The sequence below is a fragment of the Aedes albopictus genome, chromosome 3, assembly GCF_035046485.1.
Source record: "Aedes albopictus strain Foshan chromosome 3, AalbF5, whole genome shotgun sequence".
NCBI classification, from domain to species: domain Eukaryota; kingdom Metazoa; phylum Arthropoda; class Insecta; order Diptera; family Culicidae; genus Aedes; species Aedes albopictus.
The window spans coordinates 176,074,815-176,085,872 of NC_085138.1; the positions used below are offsets into that span (position 1 = coordinate 176,074,815).

Consider the following 11,058-nt stretch of genomic DNA (forward strand, 5'->3'; position numbering starts at 1 on the left):
TTCCCGATCAGCCTAGATAGCTGTGTAGTGTCGGTAGCGGTTAGTTCAACTGGCTAAGAATAGCACTACGGACCGCCTGTTCCAGTGGTAGGAATCCACTAATCCGGTGACCCCTAATTCATGGTGTTATGCGGCTTTACGCTTACCGTGCCTAGGAATGAATGGTTAGGGGGTCTTATAAAAATCTAATCGCAAACGGAGCCTGTGGAGTACAAGGGCACCCTCCACAGTATTTGCCCTTACTGTGCTAACCGGAGGAATAGCGCGGTGGACCTTGTGTTTCTCCGAGACAATCAGCTGCCCTTCTTCAATCTCATACTTGAGGCTGAATAAGGGCGGGATTATGAAGATGTTATTAATTAGTTTAGATTTTCACCTATATGGTTTCGCATTATGCGTTTTACACAGTGTATTCTGTGCATCCTCGCCTTTGGCGCACTCAAATCGATACCGATCTGGCTTTATTGTTGCTGTTTTTTTTGTGCTGTGATTGTTAAGAGTTTAATCTTGCCTAGTTTGGGTAGTGGCTACGGTTGGGATAGCTCAGATCAATCTTCAGCACAAAAGAACAGCAACGATCAATCTTTGTAGACTTATGCAAAATGGTACAGCCCAAGTGGCGTTAGACCAAGAACCTTACTTTCGTAAGGGGAATTTCTATTTAGGAAACCTTGTGAACCCGGTGTTTGCTACTTTCAGTAAAAATGAAATGGCAAACTCACGTGTCATGCCTCGAGCATGTGTGCTTGTCAACAACGCAATCGTTGCTACACTCATCTCTGAACTAACTACCAGAGATGTATGTGCTATCACAATAGATGTACCTGTTGGAAACCTCAACAGGAAATACGTTTACGGTTTTTTTACCGCATGATGAACCATCCCCTACGGATGCTTTCAAACAAGTCATTGCATACTGCACTTCAAAAGGCCTTCCGCTAATTGTTGGTAGTGATGCTAATGCTCACCATATAATCTGGGGCAGCTCAGACATCAATTTGAGAGGCTCCAGTTTGATGGAATACTTAAGTAGTACAGATCTTGGATTACTTAACATAGGCAACCGCCCAACCTTCATGGTATCTGGTAGAGAGGAAGTGTTAGACATAACGCTTTGCTCTAGCAGAATTAGTCATGAGCTGACCAATTGGCTTGTGTCAGATAAAGAATCTTTATCTGACCATCGCTACATCTTGTTTGAACATGTGAATGTTACTTCGCAAACTTTGCGTTTCAGGAATCCCTGGTCAACAAACTGGGATCTCTTTACCGATTTGGTTGCAGCCAAATTTCATGGATACTCACCATCAATTGACACTCCAAGTGATTTAGATGATGCCGTTGATACTACTACGGCCTTCATCATGGAAGCTTTTGAAGAAGCCTCCCGGATAAAAACTAACCATAGAGTGTTTGGTGAAAACCATTTCTGCACCATACAGTGTACCAGCTACAATAAAGTGTATTGTAATGAAATGGTTCGCTATACTATACATTTACATTGGATTTTTATGTAACAATATATCATACTGTTTTTCTTACGTTTGAACCATTCACTTTTCCGAAACATTATTTTTACGTGAATTTTTAATTATTAAATAATTTTTTTCGTTTAAGATTTTTTCCGTGCTTTGTTTTGTTAATGTTTGTGACTTTTTTGCTGCAAAGGAAAGGAAAGAGAAAAAAGTGAATAAGTTGAAACATCAATTTTGAGTCAATAACCAAGGATGCTTTCGATCACCTGGCAATCATTTGACTCATTTATCCATAACTCAGTTCAGAAGCACAATATTGAAATGAGATGTTTGACAAACTTGTAGATAAGTGGTTTTCCTACAATTATCACCAAGGACAGCATATCCTAAATCTCATATATGCGGCGTGAGAGAGCTAGTACCACCTACTCATACTAAACGATCAAAAAACACTTTTACGCCGTAAATATAAAAGTTAGAATATGGCGTCATTGCTGATAATTGTAGGAAAAACACTTATCTACAAGTTTGACGAACATCTCATTTCAATATTAGGCTTCTGAACTGAGTTATAGACAAATGAGTCAAATGATTGCCAGATGATCGAAAACATCTTTGTCAATAACATGTTTAAATCAGTGATAAACCAGATGTCCTAAGAACTGCAGGTCCAAGCAGGGGTCTGAAATAAACTAAACACCAGGTTTGTTGTTCAACTTTCGAATGATCACGTTTATTAGCTTCGTATTATTTATATCCCATGTCAACAATAGGTGATTGTATTTCTTCTTCAAAAGGGCTATCAACAACAACAGTAAACATTGTATCCAATAGTATCTTACAACTACAAGCATATTGATTATGATATCCGCCGTCGGCGGTATTCGCTTCCCATAGGTGCACTGAACGTAATCGTCATACTCAACAATACCTTCCCCCTTTGATTGAATTAAGAAAGTTTATGTACAAGTTCAAAATATTATTTCATACTTCATTAAATTGTATACACATTTTAGTTCATTTTGTATAGACAAAAGCGTCGTCAATTTTCTTCTTTTTTAATCTGCTTGATCTTCGTAGCACTGAGGTTTGAGATGTAGAATGCTGCCCTAACTGCTGCTGCAAGGATTTGGGATGCAACTCACTACTTGCTGGCAACGGTTGCTCTGCACTGGACGGGAACCCGTAGAATTCATCCTCGCTATCATCCCGTTCCGTGAGACTTCTCTTTGATCCTCGTTGTTGCGTTTCGTCCTGTTGCAATCCCTCCATTTCCTCTCGGCTTGGCTGCGTTTTCCCATGCTCACAGTTAGGCTGCTGAACCTGGAGCGTACTATTACGCCTTCGTCCAGTCTGGCTATTCTGAATTCTCACCTGCCCCTTGTGGGCCGAGACGAGGGTTGACCCGATGGCGATCTGTAATACATTTTGAGACACTCTTTTAACGAAAGTTGCATCAATCCATTTTTCAATATCTTTTGGATTATGATTTTTATAGTAAACCTTATCACCCAGTTTCAAATTAGCGTAAGGATCATGCACTTCCTCATTGTTCTCTCCAAATCTTAATCCTAATGGTTCGGTCAGTTGTCGCTTATAGTTGCTTTTGGGATTAATTAAATCGAGTGTGGTTTTTGGCTTGTACCTTAACACATTTTCAGAAGGATATTTTCCACCGTCAGCTAAGCAACTATTTCTGTAGTTGAAAAGAAAATAGCTAATTTTGTCCTGAAGATCTAAATTTCTCATTGTAGCATCAAGAAGAAATTTCTTCAAAACTTCTTTTGATACTCTAACCAAACGCTCTGCCTGTCCATTGCTTTGGGGATGGTATGGTGGACTTTTGAAAACTTGGATTCCTTGTCGCTCCATAAAGTTGACAAAATGCTTTGAATTGAATGGTGGCCCGTTATCTGTCACTACGACGTCGGCCAGACCGAATCGAGCAAAGAAATCAATAAATTCTTTGATTACTTTTTCAGAATCAGTGCCATATTTCATCCACCTTATTTCCAACCATTTCGAGAAGCTGTCTACGATCAATAAGAAGGTACGCCTCTCAAAATAAAAAAAATCTGCATGGATTCTGCTGAACGGTCGGGAAGTCGGAATCCATTCCGAAGTAACCCTTTCCTTTGCAACTACCAAGGTTTTGGCACATACCTCACAGCTTTGTACAAATGATTCAATATCATTATTAATACCAAACCAATAAATACATCTCCTGGCCTGTTGTTTCATTTTAACAACTCCTTTATGATTGGCATGAAGAATTTGCAGTACTTTCCTTTGAAGCGCTACAGGAACAATAACCCTGTCCTGAAACAGCAAACATCCATCTATCTCTTCAATATCTTGATGTTGTGAATATATATTTTTGAAAGATACATCTATCCGCTCAGGCCAGCCATTTTTCATGAAGGTAATTATCTGTTGTAAGTATAAGTCAGTCTTGGTTTCTCTGGCTACCACAGCAAAATCTAAAGGCATTTCATCAGAAAAATTTAAGCTCTTTACATATTGTTTCTCTAAACTTCTAGGAACTTCTATCTCCAATGGGAAGCGGGAACAAAAATCAGCATTGGCCATTTTGTTTGCTGGTCTATATTCAATAGTGTAGTCATAAATAGATAATTCTATGACATAACGCTGAATTCTTGTAACTGAAATAGGGTTTAGCCCTGTTTTGCCAAATATACCTAATAAAGGTTTGTGATCTGTAAATATTGTAAAATGTTGCCCAAATATGAACTTGTGAAATTTTTTGACCGTTGACACTACTGCCAATGCTTCAAGATGCAGTATAGGGTAACTTTTTTGTGCTTGATTTAATGAAAAGGAAGTGAACCAAATAGGCTTTTCGATTCCGTCAATAACGTGTGAAATAACTCCACCTAGTCCATAAGAAGAAGCGTCTGTGCTAATTACTATTGGTGCCTTCGGGTCATAAAATGTGAGAACTTTTGCATTTAGTATTTTTTCTTTACAGTTTTTGAAAGCTTCCTCACATTTAAAATCCCACAGAAATCTTACATCCTTCTTTAACAAATGATAAAGCGGATTTAATGTAGTTGACAAGTTAGAGAGGAACTTCCCGTAGTAGTTTACTAAACCCAAAAACGCTTTTAGTTCAGTGCTGTTTCTGGGAGTTTTTGCTGCAATAATTGTGGATACTTTTTCTGGATTTGGTAGCAATCCTTTGTCTGATATGATGTGTCCTAAATATGGCAACTGAGATACAAAAAACTTACACTTATTGAAATTAATTTTAACGTTAGCTTTAGAAAGTCTATCTAAAACAGTGATGAGTCGCCTGTAACAGTCGTCAAAATCCTTTCCCGCAATGAGAACGTCGTCCAAGTAGCAATATACGTATTCAATTCCGTCCAAAATTGACTCTATTATTTGCTGAAAGATGGCTGAACTAGACGAGGCACCTTGGGGCAGTCGATTATATGTAAAAAGTCCTTTAATAGTATTAATTACTACGATTTTTCTAGATTTTTCTGACAGTTGTAAGGTCCAACACTTTGTCTTTCAATCTGTAAGGCAACTCATAAGGTTTCCTAAATATAGGTCTATCCTCTCTTAGTATCAAATCAGCCTGAAATCCTATAATCGGTGATGAAAAATCTCTATTAAAAGTTTCCGGATAACGCTGTTTGACAATGGCTATGGCTTGTTCTCTATTGTCGCCAACACTATTCACTCCGCATATATTTGTTTGCTTACGGCGATGACATAGTGCCGCTTCAAAGTGAGAGTGAAAGTGCGCGTCCATAGGATTTTCGTAAATTTGCTATTGTTGATATTCTTTTTTGCGGCTTCGCACACGCGCACTCCCACTCTCACGCGTAACTATAACGGCACCCTTAGAATCAGAGTATCTGAAAGCTCATGTATACATGAATGAGACAGTGTGCCATGCGCTGGTTTGAAATGCGTTTCAGGAAAATTTGTGAGATTTGAGATCATAGCATGCTCATGAAAAATCTAGTGTACGTGCCTCAATGAGACGTCTCGTGAGACTCGTCACATTGAGATGTTCGTCAGTGAAAAAAATTGCAGCGACGGCCCAGATTAGACCTTGTGAACCTGATCCTACCCCATCCCATTAAGGCAGAAATACCGAGATCGATAGTTATCCGGGGATTGAATCAGTTTATCCGCGAGTGATAATTGTGGCGATGGGTACAAGCGATTCGGATTTTGACGCTTTTTTTAGGGGGAAATCGTAGCGTTTGGTTATCTGCCGTCGTCAACTATTCGGTGAAATCAACCAGTGGATATCCGCACAAAACGTCAAAACCGTAACCGACCGCTTGCTTGTACCCAACGCGGTCATAACGGCTCGCGGATAAGTGGATAAAATTAGGCAAATTGGGGGTCAAATAAATATTGGGTTTGTTTTTATCGATTGAGATTGCAATATCCCTAGCCAAAGATGTTGCCCACATCATATCTCTTACGGCGATGACATAGTGCCGCTTCAAAGTGAGAGTGAAAGTGCGCGTCCATAGGATTTTCGTAAATTTGCTATTGTTGATATTCTTTTTTGCGGCTTCGCACACGCGCACTCCCACTCTCACGCGTAACTATAACGGCACCCTTATGCTTTCAACTACACGTTTAACGTGCCTGTCTGGGCCATAGTGACCCCAATAATTATTTGAAACTCCTTTTCATAAAAAAATCTTATTTTTCAACACCGGTGGGGGTGATGACCTCAAAAAAAAATTTTCATTCCTAGTCGCTTCACTATTTGTAAGGTGAAAAAATAACCTTTGTTGAAATTTTAGTTTTTGCGATTACAATCAATCCGAACATAAACGTTGGTGCCATTTTTCTTCCACTCAAATGATCCTGCATCTCTCTCCGTTGGTCAAATAAAACACGCCCAGAAAAACATCAATCAGAAGGTACAGTCCGCAGTCTTCCAATTAATTGTGGACATACGTCATTTGGAAGAAGCCGTCGCCACAATTGATTCTTTTACCATCTTTCCCGTGGTAAAACTATCTCCGACTGTATTCCATCTGCCCCAACACACCTATGACCAGAACCTACCAGAATCTCCTCCGCTCCCGGATTACGTCAACCCAGTCCTAGCAGAAAATCATCTAGAAATGTCATCCTATTGAACGATTCGAGAGTAAATCGAACCGGGCGGGCGGTGTTGCGCTATAACAAGCTGTACCTGGAGCTTGTCTCATTGAGACGTCTCATTGAGACTCGCAATGCTAATGTGATGTGCACTAACATCGCGAGTCTCAAGCTCAGGGAATTTTCATGTGCTCACGGCCAACTTTTCTCAATCTCGTATTGAGATTTGTGCTAATCTAATCTAATCTAATCTAACACATACGCAGCCAGTACAAGAAAGCATCCTGGAAAATAATCGGGTTAGATTACGCCCGATTATTTTTCTTGTCAATATTGATGCTTGCAACATATCGACGATATGATACAAGCGTCAAAGCGGCCAGGCCTACTGCGCAGCATTTACCGCAAAGATGATTCTTTGAAATGTTTCGAGTTGAACGAACATTCGTTTAACATCGAAACATTTCTCGAATCTACAGGGGTGGAAGGATGCGTGGACATACCGTACCAAACGCTCCGATACATGAAAGTGTATTGTTGTATATAATCAAGTATATAATGAATATGAAATAAATATGTAGCATGAAACATTCTCACCAAATTTAAATAATCCATTGTTGTATTCTCTTGAGGAGTGATTTCATCTGCTTCAGGCCCAGGGTTATCGCCTCCGAACAACTCGTAAATCTGGTTTACCCTCAAGCAAGGGTGAGAAATATCCACTCAGTAATTTCCAGTGGCTAACTATTTATAACTTGTTTCATTTATATTAGGTATAACATAAAAATAGTCACGTTACATTACCGACCCGACTCACTACTTCACTACTTTTAATCCACGTAACACTTGTGCTCAGTATATCTGCATTCAAAATCGAAAGTTTCTCGGTGGAATTTCACTCTTTCTCTCACAATTAATCTATCCGGATTTCAAAATTTCGCGAAACACGTAACTGATAGCCCAACAATTTATACAAATTATGCGACGCCTTCCAAGCGAAGCTTGTGGCGCAGTGTAAAACATCTCAACAGCGGAACAAAAGCCGATTGCCCTTTGAAAACGTCGAACACAAGAACTCGCTCGCACTTTTTTTCTTCCGCTTCATACTTTCCAATTAACTTCTCAAGCACAACGATTTCCTAAGAAAAAAAAAACACTTTCCCATATTTGCCGTAAACCTAGCACCACCAGCCGATGACCGATTTAGCCGTCCAAATTGAAAATCGCGAAGAACTCCAATCTCGTATTGAGATTTGTGCGTACAGATACTCTGCTTAGAATGTTTCAAAAAACTGTCTCTCCAGCCCTTGAAGAATACATCCATCCAGTCCCTGCCAATGAGGGAAACAAAATGGTGATCTCCGTTTAAAACTATTAGTTCCAATTCAGCCACAGTATTTTCAAACGAAACCGAAACCAAAGCTTTGCCAAAAATCTCCAAACTTGACCCATTGATTACTATCAGTTTCCTGGAGCTTGTTTTCAATTTGATGTCATGAAATTTCTTTATGAATTCTAATTTGCTCATTACAGACACTGCCGAACCACTGTCCAACTCCATTGAACATAATTGTCCTTCTATTTTGAGCTCGAGTAGACAAGGTTTGCTCACTTTTCTAACAGAAGAAATCATTAGACAAGGATAATCACCTTCTTCCTCAGTATCGGAGTCATACTGTACTCGAAGCCGTTTGAAGTAATCGTGAACATCTCCAGCAGCGTTTTCATCTTCCTTCTCCGTATGTACTTCCTTCACGAACTTTACGGAACTCTTCTGGCTGTCTAAGTACCGATAGCAATTTTTTTTGAATATGGCCGCGTTTCTTGCAGAAATGGCACACAAAATTTGCATATCTGCCTCGACTCGAACTCCTGTGGCCCGACCTCGAACGTCCTTCATACCTCCTGTAATCTTGCCTGTAATTACTCCGAGAACCCTGATTCCTATAATAGGGTCTGTCCATAGACCTACTCCGGCTGCGATCATGTCTATCCGCCCTAGATTGCCTATCTCCGAGCCTATATTTCACCGAATTGACTACGCCATGATTTTCGCCTGATTCTGAGTGGAAATACTGCGTATTACTATTCGCCATTTCAAAACCCTTAATTATTCTTTCCGCGGAACGGACATTGAGGTCTTCTTCGTTAAGCAACCGCTTCTGTAATTCCCTATTGTAAACACCAAAAACTAACTGATATCGAATAGCTGAGTCTCGAAAAGCACCGAAATCACACGATTCTGCTAAAAGTTTCACCGCTAAAATAAAGTTTTCGCCACTTTCACTTGGACTCTGGCGTCTACAACGAAATTTGTATCGTAACATTATCTCCGAATCAATTTTGTCGAATCTCTCTTTTAACTTTTTAGTGATTTCCGCGTACGATAGTGTTTTAAGGTCGCTAGCTGGGTACAACAGCTTGAGCTCCTCAAAAACTGCCAGACCCGCACAACTCAAGAAAATGTCTTTCTTGCGATCATCCGCAATGTTATTTGATGAAAAAAAGTAGTCTATTAACTCCACATAGTTAGTGAATTTCGTACCTGGCACGTACGGATCAATCGTGCCGATCAACGCCATTGTTGACTGCACCAGAATAAAAAGGTATGAATATTTGCAACAGCAAGGAAAAACAATAGAATAGAGAAAAACCACGTACCTTATAACCACTCTCCAAGATGTCCGAGACTCGGTTCGAAAACAATCCTCGTTGCACAGTTCTTTCAATTAACCGATCCGTTCCACCGAAGGCCGTCTGCTTGATGTGCCCGGTCCTACTACCGGCTCGACGTTCTACAGCACCCCGAAACTTCTCAAACACCGTCTGCACCTCACAATCCGCAAAACCACCAGCTAGAATTCCGTCAACAGATTCCGACCTCGCTAAGCCACCGCATTCACACCAGCTTCACCCTGAACAAACAACACGTCGGCGTCGCTACACGACCGGCTGACCCAAAATGGAAACAAAATAACTCCGATTAGCACTTTTTCCCAATAACTTCTTCTACCATTGCACAACTCGCCGGACAAGATCTCACCTTGTGCGCACACCGTACAATTTTCACTGCCTGAATAGCTTTTCCACCGACCAAAATTTTGCCAAATTGGCTTTTAGAATTCACTTCGCGACCAATGGCTCCTTTCGCACTGAATGTTCGATGCACCGCTTTTGTTCTATCACCGATTATTTACACTGCCAACTATTAGGCTTTAACGCCGCCGCACTACCGCACTACGAACTTTATCTTCGTCGCCAACTGAAATAAACTAAACACCAGGTTTGTTGTTCAACTTTCGAATGATCACGTTTATTAGCTTCGTATTATTTATATCCCATGTCAACAATAGGTGATTGTATTTCTCAGGGAGGGTGCAGGCACGTCAAACTCGAACAAACTACGCCTACCTAACATGCATCGAGCGGGCCTTCCCAAACAACACAATGCGATTTCGCGGGCCACCCCCATCGACAAAACAAACCGATTTCCAAGCAGGATTCGACTAGGCTTCTGGTCGCGTTGCCAGTCACACTAACACACTCGCAAAAGATGAGCAGTAGGCCTACCTTGCCGCATGCGGGTCTCCTGGTATTTCTTCTTCAAAAGGGCTATCTGTAGAGTCGGTGAAGGATACACGTTACCTGAACGTTACCCTAGGCTAGATTTAAATTATTTGAATTCGATGAGATCAGAGTAGGCTATCAAATAAACGTTCTCTTTTTGAATCACTGTACGACAAACTGGTTGTGTTTTATTTGATCGCCGATACTACAGTTGGCAACGAGGTGAAAATTTATTGAGCGAAATTGAAATTTGGTGAAGTGATAGCAAGCAATAAATTATTTTGTGATTTAGCAGGAAACTTTGTGCAAAGAAGCGGTAAGCAGTTTTATGATTGTGGAGTCGTGTATGTGCCGGAAGATATTTTCTGACTAAGGAGAGATTACACAGTCAGCTGTAGCAGGTAAGCTACCTAGAAGTTAAGCATGGTGCATTAAAAAGAAAACGAAGTTATTTTAAAAAACGCAAGGATGAATGGAAACCGCGATTTGATTAGTTTTTTTTTAATTTGAGAAAACCAGGATGCAAGCTGTGCAAAAATTTTCCTTGTTATTTTTCACGCCTTCTCGTTACTATGGTAACACTGTGTAGGTCGCACACAAACGGTTAAAAAAAATGGTTCACATATGTTTAACAGTGGGGTTTGAAATGTCAGTCTAATCATGAGTCTAACTTCTTATTGGAATTCAGTTTGACAACTGACTTTGGTTTTGGAATGCCAAACTTGCTTCTTGTTAGAATTCATTTTTGACAATCAATGTGAGAAAAAGGTAAACAAAACAACAGTTATGTGATTTTATTTTCGGTGAACGGAACGATAAAAGAAAAAAAAAAGAAATTTAGTTATGTTATTATTATCAACGTAAGCAAAATGTTTCGACGACAGTACCTGTTGTGCTAGTGGGCGAGGAAGTA

At 40.1% G+C, this 11,058-nt stretch overlaps 1 protein-coding gene across 2 annotated transcripts; it reads right to left on the reverse strand.

Moving 5' to 3' along the window:
• Positions 1 to 2,216: 2,216 nt before the first annotated feature.
• Positions 2,217 to 8,909, reverse strand: LOC134291615 (uncharacterized). Of its 2 annotated transcripts, none has more exons than XR_009999190.1 (2): positions 8,229 to 8,909; positions 2,217 to 2,913 (listed from the first exon to the last, which is right to left on the reverse strand). XR_009999190.1 is itself a non-coding variant. In XM_062859589.1 (2 exons), exons 1-2 carry the CDS (start codon positions 8,304 to 8,306, stop codon positions 2,493 to 2,495), a joined length of 477 nt encoding a protein of 158 aa, XP_062715573.1. In that variant the 5' UTR covers positions 8,307 to 8,905; the 3' UTR covers positions 2,217 to 2,492. The 2 variants fall into 2 exon arrangements, 1 of the variants encoding a protein (XP_062715573.1); XM_062859589.1 differs by having other exon boundaries at positions 2,217 to 2,891; positions 8,229 to 8,905.
• Positions 8,910 to 11,058: the final 2,149 nt, after the last annotated feature.

Bases quoted from the DNA above. Each gene is read 5' to 3' on its own strand.
- LOC134291615 (XM_062859589.1), bottom strand. From the start codon at position 8,306: ATGAAAACGCTGCTGGAGATGTTCACGATTACTTCAAACGGCTTCGAG. The intron at 2,892-8,228 runs GTGATTATCCTT...AATGTATTACAG, and splicing joins CTCCGATACTGAGGAAGAAG to ATCGCCATCGGGTCAACCCT.